Consider the following 16,944-nt stretch of genomic DNA (forward strand, 5'->3'; position numbering starts at 1 on the left):
TAAAATATTATTACTGATTAATTTTTGAAGTATTTTTCTTCTGGATGGTAGTCAGGCAGCACACCCATTCTGCCACTTATGAAAGCTATGAGCAGCAAAGAGAAAATAGTAGAGCAGAATTCAGTTTTCAGATGATTTGATAAATATTAACAGCAGTCTCTCTTACCAGTGGAGGGATACATTTTTTATCAGCCTGTTCTCTTTTTCAGAATTTAGCAAACCTTAATGTGAGGTGGAAATAATAGATGTCTAAACGTGTTTTGCTAAAAGGGGCAAGAGCAGTGATTAAACAAGACTGCAAGATAGGTAAACAAAATTAAAGGACTGCACATTAGCTGTGCTTTTAACTCCAGAATGTGGCTAACTTAAGATCGGGAGGCTATCAAACATCGTCCTTCAAAGTAATCTGATAATACTGAACAGAACAGAGCAAAAAAGAGGGAGATTCTTACCTGAACACACACAGATCGTTAAAGAGCTGTTATGAACCTTTTATTTTTAATATGTTATTGATGCTACAGAAAATCCTGAGCAGAAGAAATGAATGACTTTTTCAGTGTCCTTGCCTTCCTGTTGATATTTTAATGTAACTGTTGTTTTTATTCTGATGTATTCAGAGCTTTTTGTGTGTGGCTCATTACAGGAATATGAGACAATAAGGAGTTTACAATATACAAGCCAAATGATCCCATCAGCTTCCATGAGCAGAGAGGGATGGGATCCTGTGCTTCCCATTTGGAGGGCGGGGATGGCCGCAGAGGAAGTGGAAGTCCTCCCTTTAGGTCATTGTCTCTATCTTGCCCTGGCTGCACAACAGCCCTTCCGTGGTTCTGCTTAGTCAGGGCTTGTCTCGACTACCGGGATAAGTCGACCATAGTTACTCTACGCCCGCTACTTGAATAGGTCTAGGTCGACTTACTGTGGTGTCTTCACTGCGCAGTGTCAACGGTAGATGCTCTCCCGTCAACTTACTTTAAACTTTTCAGGGAGCTGGAGTACCGGGGTTGACCGGAGAGCGCTCTGCCATTGATTTAGTGGGTCTTCACTAGACCCGCTAAATCGACCCCGGCTACATCGATTGCAGCAGCGTTGATCTCCCAGTAGTGAAGACCAACCCTCAGTGTCCTGGTCCGAAAGTCATAATCCAGCCCAGAATGTGTGGTCAGAGAGGTTAAATGAGAATATCATTGCAAATCATGCTCAATAAGCCTTTGTCTCCATTTTTATAGCTTGAACCAGGAAGACCCTTACCATCCCCTAATGATCTCAAAAGAAAGATACTCATAAAAAACAAGAGGCTGAAACCTGAAGTGGAAAAAAGTAAGTAAAGTTCACTGAACCTTTAAATTTAATACGAAATTATGCACTTTAGATAACTGAATAATGTTTTATCAAACTTTCCAAAATTACGAATATACTGTATATTCACTATGCATGACATTTTGTTTTCACTTGTGTTTCATATCAGTGGCAAAGTTTTGCCCTCTGTATAAATGTGTAGAGATTATAAATACGTATAACTTGAAATGGAATTCTAGGTCCTAATCTGTGCTATCCACGCTGAAATGTAACATAGATGGAATCTGTCGTAGAGAAGGTGTGCTGTCATCGTTGTGTTTTCCATACCTGCCAGGGTGAACTAAAACTGAAATGGAATTTCAAATGACTCTTCTTTTCTTGCCAATTCTGGTATTCTTCTGCTGTGCATGAATCATGATGTTGAGGTATTCATGTTTCCTACGATAGCCATACTGATTGGCCCTGGACCTTCTCCCACTGAAGACAGTGGCTAAACTCCCATTGACTTTAGGATTGGCTCATACGGTGCAACTTACAAGCACAATTCAGAAATAACATAAGAGTCCTGCGCTCTATTGAGGTAAAATTCCCATTCCAATATGGAATGTATCAGGCTGTGAACGTGATCAGCCATCTGTTACGCAGGACTTGCCCACGGCAGTAATATATTTGATCCAAAGGCTCTTGAGGTCACTGGAAAGATGCCCCTGATCACTTTTTTTTTGATCCAGCATTGGTAATAACTGTTTTATCAAACTGTCCCTAACAACAGTGGGTCTCAAGTCCTTTTGTAGCAGACCTGACCCTAACTGCTACTGAGCACCCACCACTCCTGTTAAATTCAAGCCCCTGTCAGAATCAGGCCATAGTTATTTAGCATTTTCTTCATGTAATTTGAGTTAAAATATTTAATTTTGGGTACGAGCTATTCTTTACATGGCTAACGTTTATTTTCTCTCTGTTTTTTATTTTTTAAATAGAACAGCTTGAGGCACTGAAAAGTATGATGGAGGCTGGGGAAACAGCTGCTCCTGTCAATATCCTAGAGGATGACAATGAAGAAGAAATAGAAAGCGGTGAGGATTTAATAAGCTATGCTTCTCGGGAGTTGCTTGCATGCTGGAAAAGGAGGGATGAGTACATATAGACATTTGCTACTGAACCTCAATAGAAGCCTTTTAATATAACTGCTTCACTTTAACCTGCCGTATCCTCACAACCGCTGTCTTTATAGGCTTCCCACTTGTAACATAAACTCATAAGTACGTTTTTTGGTTAGATTTTAAATAGTGACTCTGTGAACTTGAAGCCCACGTAAAATTAAAGAAATGAAAACGTTACAAAGCAAATTAGACCATTAGCAAAAGAAGTTGCATTAACCCTTTCAGGTCTCATCTTTCGTTGCATCTGCTGTGCTGCTGTTGCCCTTGGAACATGGTTCTGCTTTTGATCCCATTTTATTTTGTTGATTTGTTTCTTTGCTATTTATCTCCGGGATAAGCCTTTGAGATATCTGGGGTGAGGGATTGCATACAGGGGAGGATAACCTAACAGCAAAAATACACCGGGGAAAAGCAGAGGTTAAAAGTGCTGCAGAAGAAGAAAAGCAGAATGGAGTTGTGAAGATATATGTATTGCAGTTGCATCAGCATCGATGGTCAAGTCACGTGTGTTAGTCTAAGTAGTTGAGAGAAGAGCATTGTGCAAAGTCCAGGAGGAAACCACAGAGCCCTTGCCAGTGAACGCAGTCTGCAGGAATGTGACCTACATGTTTTATTTGGCCTCAGTGTCAAAGGGGGGAGTCACAAAGACCCTACTTATTGCCATTAACAGCCCATCTGATCACCCTCCATCTGAAGCGATTGAGCTTTACCTATAGAAGTTATGGAAGGTCAAACCAAGGTGCTGGACTATTATATCTGTTATGAGAAAAACATTGATTGCGTTTCAATATTGTTCCTTCTATCTGCTTCACCACCTGAAGGTGATATCAGGAATTGTCCAAACAGGGTACCTTGAGCTAAAACAATGGGTCAGTGGATTAAACATATCTTTAAACGGAGGGAAGGCGGGGCAGCAGGAGCAGGGGGAGATAGAAATGGTAGACTAGGATCTGCAACATTTTTATACAATTATGGGAGCTGATTTGTACTTCTTCCTCAGGTAAATTATGCATTCTAAACAAAAAATCCTGCCAGTATCCCTTGAAACTGCTAGTTTAATTTTTCAGTTCATTATAAACACTACAAAAGAAGCTATTTCTTCCATGTGCTGAACTTTAATCTTTTCTAACGTATTGGTTTTTAATTTGTCCATCTATGTATTAATATCTCTCTTCACACATACAGTATGTTGCCAGTGCAGTCAGGAAATGCTTTGGATCCACGTCATTCCTGACTGGCGAAGGCCAGTGGGGGAAACACTGGGCCCATTGCTTATGGGATCATCACTGCCTCTCTTAGAGAGGGCAAACTGCCTGTTGCTTTGAAGGAAGCAGTAGTGCAGCCTTTGGTCATGTGTTCATTGTTGGATGCTGGCAATCTAGCTAATCATTGATGAGTATTGAATCTTCTTGGGCACATTTAGTGGAGATGGATGTGGTAAGACAATTTTCACAGTATCTAGATGCTGCTGATTTCCTCGAACCTGTCAATCTGGATAGAGAGTTGTCTTTAACAAAGAGACTGCATTGGTCATGCTTGTCAGTGGTCTCCTTCTAGTGGTAGATGAAGACTAGGTCATTGTCTACACTACCGCTTAAGTTGATGTAAGTTATGTCGCTCAGGGGTGTAAAACACCCTCCCTTCTGAGCAACATAACTGACTTAGGGTGGTGTAGACACCATGTTATGTCAGCAGGATACGCTTTCCCATTAACGTAGCTTCCGTCCCTCATTGAGGTGAGAGAACTCTCCCATTGACTTATCACGTCTTCACCAGACCCACTAAATCGAAACCGCCGCGTTGATCACAGCGGCACCATTTTAGCCCTGTAGTGAATACAAGCCCTAGGTGTTCATGCTGGTATTCTTAAACCTATCGGCTGTCTTCATTACCGTAGATCACAGGATGGTGTTGATTTGCCTGCAGACTCTGGTGGGAGTAGAGGCCACTGCTCTTCACTGGTTCTGTTCCTTTCCCTTGGAGAGATCTCAATGGGTAGCTGTGGGCAATTGCTCCTCTTGCAAAGCTCTCAAAAGCGAGTTGCTGTAAAGTGCCATTCTGTCACCTGGTCTGTTCAACCTGTATCTGGGGCTGATCGGAGGGTTAGCAACAAGGTGTTAGTAGCATACTGAAGACAACGCACCCAACACTCAACAGTGTGTGTCTGTCTCATCCAACTTAAACAATGTGGTTCAGTGCCTCAGCCCATGTCTAGCTGAGTTTGGAACATGGATCAAAGTGAGCTGGTTGAAGTTCAGCCCAGACAAGACTGAGGCAATGAGTCTGCCAGGGAAAGCATCCGGAGGAGATGGCAGAGGTGATATCTGCTTCTTACGCTGAGGCAGTACTTCTGCCATTAGTTACTTGTGTTTGCAACTCAGAAGTGATTCTAGATCATCAGCTGCTGTGTGACATTCATATTACAGCAGTGACCCAATCAACTTTTACCATCTGCACCTGGCTAGGAGGCTGCAAACCTCTCCTTTTGGATGTGGACCTTGGTGTTATCTTTTTTTGTTACCTCACGATTGGACTGTTGCAGTGCAGTCTACACAGGGCTGTACCTTTAAATCATTTGGAGACTGAAGGTGATGCAGAGCATGGTGGCTCACTTATTCAGCGGGGCATTGTGTGGGGAGTTTCTGACATCAGGATCTGCACTGGCTGCCTGTTGGTCTCTAGGCTGAGTTTATCGTGTTGGATTATGACCACCTGTAAAGTCCTAAATGTCCTAGGATTGGCCCATGTGAGGGACCATCTCTCTCCCCATGCCACAGCTGCCTTCAGCAAGATGCTTGAACTAGACCTCCCTTTTTATAAAAGAGAAGGGCTGGTTGTCCATGCATTCTCTGTGAGTGGTCAGGAGTCTGAAACTTGCTCCCTCACTCAGTCTGAAGTATCCCAGATCTGGTGACTTGCCAGCCGTGCTGCAAAAGACACCTGTTCAGCAGGGTTTTGGAGTGGGCTGAGGGTGTTTCCTAGATGACGAAGGGGTAGAAAGAATGTTCTGTAACTTGCTGGCTGGGATCCTTTTGAAATGACTACTGTAATGCTGCTGGGATTTTACTGTATTAGTAATTAGGGCACCTAGAGGCTTGGATAGGCATCTTTTTTAATTATTTTAATCTAAATAGATAAATACATTTTAAAATAGTCTGTACATAAGAGACCATATTGGATCCTTTGAAGCCACTAACAATTTGTTAAAATAAATGAAAGAGATCCATGTATAAAAGAGAATGTATAAAAGGAAGGAGAATGGGTATAGGCGTATGAGAACTCAGGTGGTGGCACCAAAACTTTTGAATTTATATTTAAAGAGCCCCGGCTTCATTTCATTTTTGTTACCCCAGGTCCATGATTTTTACATTTTCCTATGACAAATTCATGAATTTTCCAAGAATATGCTAAACTGATCTCTCAGTATCTACGTCTAAGCCACAGGTTTATTCTTACACACCATTTTACTGAGTGGGGGTTAGTATTTACTAGATAAAAGCTAGTAAACCAAGGAATCTGAGGTACTTATTTTAAACACTCACTACTTGTTGGAAATCTTTCTACCTCCTTAGTTTTACTCGCTTTAGAAAATGAGCCAATTCACAGTGGTGTGATGGTTTTTGAACTGGTTCCACAAAAATATCTGCTGCTATGTTTTTCACGCTCATTTCCTTCCTTTTCATTATTGCGTAGCTGAGCAAGAAGAAGAAGCCCATCCAGAATTAAAATTTGGGACTGAGCTTTCTGCAGATGACTTGAGTCAAAAAGAAGCTGTTGCCAATAGCGTCAAAAAGGTAGGTTTGCTTCTGACATATGTTCATGTTGGAAGATTTTTCCATGGAGATGGCTGGGAAAGACCTTTCATTTTGCGGAAGGATCACACTATATGTTAGTTATAGGAGAAAATACAGTCTGAATCACACAGGGATTTTTCTAGCAGAACTGCTGACACTTAAATTCATGGTGATATAAAATTTAACAAGCCAAAACCTACTGTGCTTATTCAAGCAAAACTCTTATTGTAGCAAATGGGAGCTATACCTGGGAAATCATTGTGCACAGACTACAGGATATAGCCAAAAATTGTTAGACATGGCTGCAAACAGTTTCCTGCCTACGTAGCAGTACCTGGCTGTGAACTGTGTGTCACAATTTAAGAACCATACTATGGGGTGAATATCAGCTTCGTCGCTCCTGTACTACTCCTGGTGTGGCCTCAGCCCATTCCTTATCTCAGAGACTTCCTCAGTTATTTTTGTGCCGGGCTCTCTAAACAGTAGGCACCCACTACCACTTGCTGTGCATTTATGAAACAGTGAAATAGATTGGGTAGTAGGAAAATTTCCCCAGTTGAAGAGGATAGCACTGGGATCTCAGCAGGTGGAGTGGGCACAAGGGCTTATTCTTCTACTGGTGCTTATCATAGAATATTAGGGTGGGAAGAGATCTCAGGAGGTCATCTAGTCCAACCTCCGGCTCAAAGCAGGACCAACCCCAACTAAATCATCCCAGCCAGGGCTCTGTCAAGCCGGGCCTTAAAAACCTCTAAGGATGGAGATTCCACCACCTTATCATAGTGGTTTGACATTCTGTACTTGGTAAGTGAACATTACTTGGTATATCACTTGTCCGTAATTAGATACAGTATAGTGGAATTGAAAATTAAGCTATGCTGGCTCCCAAGGCACCAGAGCCTGCTTGCCACTGAGGTACTGTAGCATTCTCCTCTGTCATTGAAGCATTCTAGCCTTCTTCTCTCCTGCATGGCTTGCTGTGGCTCTTGTTTGAGATAGAAATACTGACTGGTGAAGTTCTCCTTGCTGTACAAACTGCCTTTCGCAACCTGTCTCTCAACAGCAGTATCACAAGTCATCAGCGCTGCCTGCTTGCTTTGTCTTTGATTCAGCATCCTTGCTTCTTCAGGACCTTTTACGGAGCTTCCGAATGACCTGCAGATTTTCCTTCTCGGCTGAAGGGCTGTTTTGCTTATTGAACTAGCAGGCCCCCAACTGCCCTGTTGGTTACTCCGAGTGGTCAGCCATCCTCTGCATGAGCCCCACTTTGCTCCCTCATTGATCTATGACTTGGCAGTAAATTGTAATTCTCTCTGTACATACATTGAGAGCCAAGTCACTACTTTCCTGTCTAAGGTTCTCAGTGGTAGCAGCTTATAAGAAGGAAGAAAGCACAGGGAGTCACTCAGTGAATGGAACTCTAGTGGCAAGTAACCTTGCAGTCTCTTGGGGCAGATAGCAGCATTCATCCACATTTGGACATTTTCAGCACGTAGCACAGAGCAGCTGCAATCCTTGTATCTTCAGATGCCCTCAAAGTCTATACACCCTGCATATAGGATGGCAAATGATCTTTCATGTGGTCGCACTCTCACTCAATCTCTCCCCTTGAGCTTTTGGCCATTCTCCACATGATACTACAACTAAGTTCGGACTTAACTGCCTGATGTCCTCCTTCCTATTACCATTACTTGAAGCTGTATCGTTCCACCCCTTTTGTATATGAATTTTAAAGATACTGCAAACCTTTGAGAGTTAAATGACAGATGAACCATATAATCAATTGGAAGGGGATATACTTTTTGCCAAATGCATTAACCATTTGAGGGTTTTCTTTTATAATTAGGAGTGTTTCATATTGCAGTTTCTTTGGGTAATGTGTATATATATTTTTTCCTTAGGCTCTGGAAGATTCTGAACAAGAAAACAGTAAAAAGGTGACACGTAGGATCTTTTGTAGTTTCTATTATATTTCTTTATATATAAACATTTTTATCTACAATACATTCATAATTGTATAACTATTTTACACTCTATTTCTTTGCACCTTATGGCTCTTTTCTCCTTGTAATGATGGCCAATAGATTGCAGTTCCATCTCCCCCACTCCCCTTATTCACAGGATTTTGGGGGAAGTCAGTGGGATAATACTAATGGGGGACAAACAGGGATGCATGACCTGCCCTCACTTAGAAATATCTGATCCCAGTAGAAACTACTACACCCCAATCTCATGTGGCTGGGAACGTGATTCCTTAAAACGGATTGACAGAAATCATGCCAACTTTTTTCCAGCTCCCTTCATCCTGCTCCACTTTATTTATCTCTTTCTCTGTTTTTTCTTTTTCCTCCTTTTGCTTTCCCTTGGGATTTGTGCATTTACCTTCCTCCAAGAATATCTTCTGTTAGTCTTACTCACTCCCTTCCTCCCTCCTCCTACTTGTCTCCATGCATTTCTTCCTTTCTGTCTTTTAAAGCCGTTCCCGGCCACTTTATTTCAGTCTCCTCTGCTTTTTAGGGGGGTTCTGCTTCTTTTCTTGAGATGCGGGTCTACAGGGATCCTGATTTTTTTCATCCTTAACTCACTTCAGCACTCTACAAGGGCCACGTGTTATGGTAACCATTCCTTCAGCTCAGGGGGGATGGCTGTAAGTGGTATCCCATCCTCTTACTCCCAAATCCTACAATCCTGTTTTAAAAGCCTAGGTCCACTGCTGTGGATATTGCAATGAGAGTCAGACCTTTTAGTCTACAGATTATGTGTAAGTGAATATATTAAAGTTAATAATCAGTAGATTTCCTTGGAACATCTTCAGCTAGGAGGACTCTTGTGTCATTAGAGTATTGTATGGTTATAGTCCTGGGGCCCTGTTCTTCTGTAGTAGGATACAAACTCTCATTGATTTCCATCCCACTGCATTTTTCATTTATACACTTTAGGACCAAGATTGTGAAAAGTGATTAGTGATTTTGAGTGGCCAGCTTTGGACCCCTTGAAAGGGCCTGATTTTCAGAGGATAGGTGCTCATCATTTGCTGAAAATCAGGGTTCCTTAAAATGTCTCAAATTGGCCTCCCACAAATTGAGACATCCAAAATTACTGGTCAAGTCTGAAAAATTATGTCCTACAGACCTAAAGAGGTTTCTTTTAATTTGTAGTCAGCAGACTGGTAAAAATTAACCTGATAACAAAAAATGCATGATGATAGAGTCATATTCTGCACTGCTACAGAATGTCAGTCTTAGTGTTTTACGTATCAAGAGCTCAATCTTGCAAGCCCCTTTGCATGTGGAACACTCATTGACTTTCCCATGGACCACTTGTGGAGGCAGGCCTTGTTAACAATGTTAAAATAAAGTATTGGTTTGGTTATACAGATCATGGAAAATATAATTTAAGTGTGAACTGCAAACCAGACAATATGAGCTTCACCATGGTCAAACAACTCCCTCTGGCAATCAGTAACTGGCAGGTAATGCCCTTCCTTGTCAGCCTAAGAGGTTGTCTACATTGCAGAGACAACCTATGCCAATTGGAGAGGTTCTCCTATTGGTGTGGGTACTCCACCTCTCCAAGAGGTGGTAGCTGGGTCGCTGGTAGAATTCTTCCATCAACCTAATGCCATCTACACTGGCAGTTAGGTTGGCTTAACTACGTCGCTCAGAGATGTGGATTTTTCACACCCCTGAGCAATATAGTTAATCCAGCCTAATTTTTTCATGCAGACTGGGACTCAGTGTTTCAAGGCTAGATTGTGCCCTCCAGCTATGTAGTTGCATGAGGCAGTAAGAAGAGAACAAGCACCACCTTCTTCCTCCTTAGGCTCTTCTGTATGGCTGTGTTAGCCTTACCAGACTGTGGCATAAAGTAGTGTCATTCTATTTATTTCTTTAAATATGTGTCAGCATCATAATTCAGGTCACAAGCGTATGGCATAATATTGGCAAACAGATTTGCTCTTCCTTCTCTTTCCCCTGAAATTAATGATGATTGGTAGTTGGGGTACAGTAGAGTAAGTTACGTTGCATCTGTAACAACACTAAAGAATGACAGATGCTCCTTGCTTAAAAATGATTTTGAAATATTTATAGTTATTCATGGTTTCCTGGTATAATAGAAAAATATTTTGTAACAGAGCAATATTGCGTTCTGAACATGAAAAGCTGTATTACAATGCTGATGTATTTTAAGATATACTATGACAGCATGCGTAGGGTTAAATTCCCTTCTACTTTGTTCTTCTTGACACAGTAGGTCACTTGAGAATATTGATAGGCCTAACCAGGGCTACAGATTACAAGAAAAGGTCCCACTCTGGTATTCTTTATAGAGCCTTTATAAAGAGGCTCTTGGGTAGTCAGGGAGAGTGAAAGAAAGTGGTTGGCAGAACAGAATGAGCCAAGAAAATGAATAGGAAGATGCCACTGGATATCAGTATGGGTGATTTTTCTTTTCTTTGTGTAGTGTGACAGAGGCCTCTTCTAGTCTATAAAATATTTTATTTCGACCCATGTTGCTATGTATTTGGGCAGTGTAATCGCATAAGAAATTACTCTTGTTGCAAGTCTCTGCAGATTAGGTATCTCTAAGAAGATTTTGCAACTTTTCCTGTATGCATGGTGGATGTTTATGCACAGGACAGAAAGAAATTTATATCACTGTCTACAGCCAAGCACAGTGCACTGTGCCCCCCCCCACCTTGTTTCTCCACAGCTTTGTCAGTTTCATGGAGCGACACTTGTCTGATCAAATTCTGATCCCCAAATTACCTTATTTCAGTCTTGGTTGTGTCCGCAAAAACTATCAATGGCACTCATTTGAGTTTTGATGATGCCAAAGATCCACTTGATAGCAGCCTCAAAAGTCCCCTCTCTGACGTAATTGGTATTAAAAAGATCAGGCTTCTGTTTGATAAGACAGGGTGTTATCCCCCAGCATTGTTCAGTCCCCTTTGATTTTTTTTAAATCAATATCCTGGATTCTAATGTTGTTTTACTAACATCTTATAATTAGGAGTCTGTTCTGCCATCAAACCTCATGCATGATGCCCATTAACATTGAGTGTTCTGCATATATCAATAACAGAATAGACCCTAACTGCAGCATTGAAGTTCCAACTTTTTTGTATCATTATGTGTCTGTTTTAACTTCTGGAGGTACAGGCATCATTTTTTACGTTTCCAACAAGTGCAAAAAAATGTGTTTCATGGATATACTTTTAAATGTGCTTTCAGGGTATAGTAACTGTTGAAGATGAACAAGCATGGATGGCCTCTTACAAATATGTGGGTGCTACAACCAATATACATCCATATTTATCAACAATGATCAACTATGCTCAGCCCGTAAAGTTTCAAGGTTTCCATGTAGCAGAAGGTAACATAAAAGGTTGAATGAAACAACAGTATTTGTCTTCTTACTTCTACTTAGTTTTGTGTAATAATTCTTATATCCAATTTGCTATTTTTATAATCGGTTTAAAATTTTTGTTGTAGTTTAGGAAACTCCATTTGTATGGTATTTACAGAACACTTACTTGGAATATAGAATTAACTTGTTATTCCATTTGTCATCCACAGGGAGGCACTGAATTATTAGGAGTATGTTAAGTTAACATATTGTACCTCATTGCAAAGAATAGATCATGTACTGTAGACCGACTGCTTTTTTCTCTTTCAGTAACGTAGGATAAATGTGATTGTCAAAGGTCAACAGTTTGCTTATTGTCATATATTTAATACCCTGAAACATGTATCATATTACTTTATAGTATCTAGTTATACCACTCTTGCTCTTTACGTAATTGCAGTGTTTTCATAAATATAAAAGCCGAGTTTTGATGGCTCACAAGAATGGTCTTACAGAGAAGAGAATGACAAATAAGAAAACATCCATTAAGATTATTTCAAATGTAATTTGGTTCTGTAAAATGGCAGGTAGTGGAAAAACAGAGATTTATGTTACTGCATTGCACAGTATTTATTGCATGATTTTGTATTTTGCTCCATTTTATACTCAATATTTTAAAATGGATTTTACTTCTTATTGTTCTAGAACGCAATATTCATTACAATATGTCCTCTTTTAATGAATCAGTTGGACTAGGGTATTTGAAGACGCATGCAATTGAATTTGTGAAGTATCCTTCTATTAAAAGTAGTATACTCCATACCAGTTCTGTTTTTGGTTAGCCAATAGACATCTGTCCTGCATATAAGAATCATTTAGTTCTAATTTTACAATATATTGTCCATGCGGGAGCGTGGAAAATAAGATACAGCATATAAGAAATAATAATGGTATGAATAAAGTAAATGATCTTAAGTCTCTATGTTGTTTTTATTTTGTTTTCCTTAACGTGTTACATAGTTATAATAAACGACAAATGAGTCGAATATATCCCAAGGGAGGCCGAGTGGATTCCAGTAATTACATGCCTCAAATTTTCTGGAACGCTGGCTGCCAGATGGTCTCACTGAACTTTCAGACCCCAGGTAGGCAGTGATGTCCAGTGAACTTAAATCCCAGAGAAAGGCTTGGGCAGGAACACTCAAACAGATGCCACAGACTTCCTCCTGGCATTTTTTGAGGAAGGAGACATATGGCTAAACAGTATGATGATGTGTGTGGAATCATGGAAGCATAAAACAAGGAAGAATTGTTTTGAAAAATGCATGGAAGAAAATTGTCTCTTTTTTTATTTGCAAAATTAATTAGCAAGACATTTTAGGCTCTCAAATAAATGTAATAGTGATACAATTTTACTTATAAAATAATCACCCATTTCACAAAAGCCCTATCTTCGCAACAACCAAATGCACAGCTTCCATAGAGAACAATACATTGGAAGAACATACCAGATAAGGTAGTAAATAATAATAATTACATGTCAGCTATATTTCTAGACCAGTTAGCAATTACTGGCAAATCTCATTGTTAGCACTGGGAAATGGGATAGGACTGCGAGCCACTTAGGCTTGTGACAGGCAGACAGCTTGAGAGTTTACATGGCTCTCTCCTATGATGAGGGATAGCTGGTTTACCCTTTTGGCAGGGGAAAAACATATAATTATTTGTTTTTGCACTGAATCAAAAAACATATTTGGCTGTACATGCCAGACCAATTCTTCCATTGTCGTCTTCTAACCTAAAGGGCTATTGTTCTTATTTTTTCCTCTTGGTGATGTCCTCAGTGCCCCAGAAAGTCCGAATGATCGTACTAATTTTTCCTCTGCGACGACTCTTCCACAAAGTTCTGCATCACTGCCATTATCGACTTCTAGCCGAGTGAGACAAGAGAGGGCTGCCCTGAGACGTATAAGTGTTGCTTATAAATCAGTCCGAAAGGGGACACAGTGTGGGGGTAAAGGAAGTAGTGCAAATTATCACCCTTCTCCCTTGGTCTGCACCCATCCCCTCACAGCATTCTCAGCCCTTTGTGTTGTAAATGATTACTGCTGGACAAAGGCTGCATTGCTCTGTTAAGTGTTCTGTCAGAAGGCCGCGCTAAGAGCCTAGAGGATAGGTGAGGGAATGGAAGTCAGCCCACTAAATAGACTTTGGAAGGCTGATGTGTTAAGCGTCAGTGCTGCCAAGTAAGGAAATTGCTAGTATGTGTGTATTCAAAATCCCATACTTTTTATGTTGTGGAGGCCATTTCGTTTTGTTTCTTATGTGCATTCTGGGAAGCCCAAAGAAGGGTTGAGCTCTGTCTGAAAGCAGAATCCTAAAACACTGTGGGCGAAAGCAGGCCAGAGTTATCACTGAAAATAGGAGGGAAGTTCTTCATAGGCCAAGTGTGTGACCACGTGAGGAATGTATATGTTAGAAACATGCTCAAAGTAACATCCATAATCAAAAAAATGAGGGAGTGCAGGCTCAGATGGCTTGGTCATGTAAAGCACTGTTCTGACAAATACGTGGGTGAGAATCCAACAGATTAAGACAGAAGACAACTGACGATGAGGCCGAACCAGCAAGGAAAGATTTAATAAAGGAAGACCTATTATCATGTGATGTGATAGACTATATGGCATTGAACAGAGGACTTTTGAGGAGAGGACTTGTAAGACCCATTTGATATGATTAACACAAAGATGATCTGTGGATCGGCGCTCTATAAATGAGTTGAATAATACTCAGACTTTTCAGTAAGCATCTGGGCTGAAAATAGTTCCTGTAGTCTCTATGGCCCTGATCCTATAAACTGATCCATGCAGGCAGACCTTTGTGCTCTTGCAGAGTCTGAGTGACTTGCAGGATCAGGGCCTAACACTTTTGTAACTATAGTCTATTTTTTTTAATGCACATTAGATTTTAGCCTGGTGGATAAAGAAAGACTTCACCATTGTAAAGAAATCCGAAGTCTTCTAGTTGAGTGCGTAGAAATCACCTTAAGTTCAAGTGGTTATTCTTGGGCAAAAAACTGTACATCATATTTCTCTTTGTAAAGAAGTTTGCTCTATATCTGCCTTATTCATAGAGACAAATTATTAAATTATTTTTGTCTCTTGACAGATTTAGCAATGCAATTGAATCAGGGAAAATTTGAATATAATGGATCGTGCGGGTGAGTAAAGTTATTTAAACTATTTTCACTATGTATCAGTTTTATAAACACTATAGTGTTTATAAAACTTTGTCACTTCTAATTATGTGTTACAAATGAAAAATTGTCTGCTAGGTATAGAATAGAAATGAGCAGAATTCCTGGGGTTGATTTATGCTTGCAAAGTAGTGTGGTTAATATACTTTTCAGCCGCACTCAATTTTATTAAATGAGATAGAAGAGATTTTGTGTGACAAATTATAAAGGTCACGAAACAAGTTTAGGCTCAAAATTAGGTGAAGATTTCTACCCATCAGAGAAGTGACTTTCTGGAACAGCCTTCCAAGGAGAACAGTGGGGACAGAAAACCTAACTGGCTTCAAGACTGAGTTTGATAAGTTTATGGAGGGGATGATATAATGGGACTGCCTATGATGGCATATGGCCCATTGGCAACTGCCAGTAGCAAAAATCCCTAATAGCTGGAGACGGGACACTAGACGGGGAGGGCTCTTGAGTTACTACAGAGAATTGTTTCTCAGGTCTCTGGCTGTTCTTGCCCACATGCTCAGGGTCTAACTGATTGATTGCCATATTTGGTGTCGGGAAGGAATTTTCCCCCAGGTCAGATTGGCAGAGACCCTGGTGAGGTTTTCACCTTCCTCTGCAGCATGGAGCACAGGTCACTTGCAGGTTTAAATTAGTGTAAATGGTGAATTCTCTGTAACTTGAAGTCTTTGACCCATGGTTTGAGGACTTCAGTAACTCAGCCAGGGGTTAGGGGTATATTACAGGAGTGGGTGAGGCTCTATGGTCTGCAACGTGCAGGCGATCAGACTAGGTCAGGGGTGGGCAAACTATGGCCCGTGGGCCACATCCAGCCCAGCCCCTGAGCTTCCGGCTGGGGAGGCTAGCCTCTGGCCCCTCCCCTGCTGTTCCCCCTCCCCTGCAGCCTCAGCGTGGCGGCTTGGCTGGCTCCAGGTTGGCGGCGTGGCTCAGGGGCAGATTTACAAGTGAACACAGGGTGTCCTGGCACGCCCCCCCCCAGACAACAGGGGGCCCCAAGGCCGGGCACTCGGGCAGCTCAGCTCAGGGGTTGGATGGCGGGTGGCGTTCCAGGAGGGCGGTTAGGGGCAGGGGGTCCTGGGAGGGGGGGTTGGATGGGAGTGGGGTCCCAGGGGCTGGTTTGGGGCATGTATCCCTGGAGGGGGTGGTCAGGGGACAAGGAGCAGGGGGGTTGGATGGGTTGGAGGTCCTGAGGGGGGCAGTCAGGGGGTGAGAAGTGGGAGGGGGTGGATAGGGGATGTGGGCCAGGCTGTTCGGGGAGGCACAGCCTTCCCTACCCGGCCCTCCATACCGATTCGCATCCCCAAAAAGATTGCCCACCCCGGACTAGGTGATCGTGATAGTCCTTTCTGACCTTAAAGTCTATGAAAAGCATATGCAGAGTTCATTAAATTCATCTTCATTTTTCATTATGAATCATTTTTTAAAAAGGTGGCTCAGAATGCAGAGTCACTGTACGGTTCACAGGAAATCTGAGTTTACTTGGACATGCTGTCTGCTAATGCGTTTAGTAGATTTTTCCCCCCTAATTGTAGTCTTTGGAAAACAAAGGCAAAAAAAAAAAAGTATGTTGAACTTATGGGCAACTATTGAAACTGATGTAGGGCTGTGTCCAAACAAAAAACAGGAACCATAATTTGTCATGAAAGAGCAGATTGCACAGCAGATACAATGTATCACATTCAATTGTTTTAGTAATAGGATTCTTGGTATCCACTATTGTAATTGTCACCATAAGATTTATATATTCATTTATCTGGTATCCTGCAAGCGTGTTCAGCGGTACAGAGAATTTGCATACATCAGCCTGTTTGTTTGGTGGGTAGTTATAATTCATTTGCTGTAGTGCACTTGTTATAGCCACGAAATGTTCAATATCTGTAAAAGTAGATGATTTTACTGGTGATGTCTAATTCTGGATACTAGTGCATCCAGAAAGAAATAGTTTGTATTAACCTAGTGGATGAAGTTTAGAAAAGGTTTTCATCTAAAAAATGTGGGTAATAGGTAATAATATCCCCTTTCCCTCATCCATTGACTGTCTTTGTCTATCTGGTTTCTGAGGCAGGGATTG

General features: G+C 41.3%; 1 protein-coding gene across 4 annotated transcripts in view; it reads left to right on the forward strand.

Annotated features, from left to right (window-relative positions):
* Positions 1-16,944, forward strand: part of PLCB4 (phospholipase C beta 4) — a 205,931-nt gene that overhangs the window by 121,582 nt on the left and 67,405 nt on the right. For all 4 annotated transcript variants that reach the window (XM_050952026.1, XM_050952028.1, XM_050952029.1 and 1 more), the window contains 8 exons: positions 1,230-1,320; positions 2,280-2,375; positions 6,156-6,256; positions 8,158-8,193; positions 11,491-11,632; positions 12,311-12,395; positions 12,626-12,750; positions 14,774-14,825. In XM_050952026.1, coding sequence (XP_050807983.1) covers positions 1,230-1,320; positions 2,280-2,375; positions 6,156-6,256; positions 8,158-8,193; positions 11,491-11,632; positions 12,311-12,395; positions 12,626-12,750; positions 14,774-14,825 — 728 coding nt within the window. The remainder of the gene's footprint in view (positions 1-1,229; positions 1,321-2,279; positions 2,376-6,155; positions 6,257-8,157; positions 8,194-11,490; positions 11,633-12,310; positions 12,396-12,625; positions 12,751-14,773; positions 14,826-16,944) is intronic.

Source organism: Gopherus flavomarginatus, chromosome 4 (assembly GCF_025201925.1).
Source record: "Gopherus flavomarginatus isolate rGopFla2 chromosome 4, rGopFla2.mat.asm, whole genome shotgun sequence".
NCBI lineage: Eukaryota > Metazoa > Chordata > Testudines > Testudinidae > Gopherus > Gopherus flavomarginatus.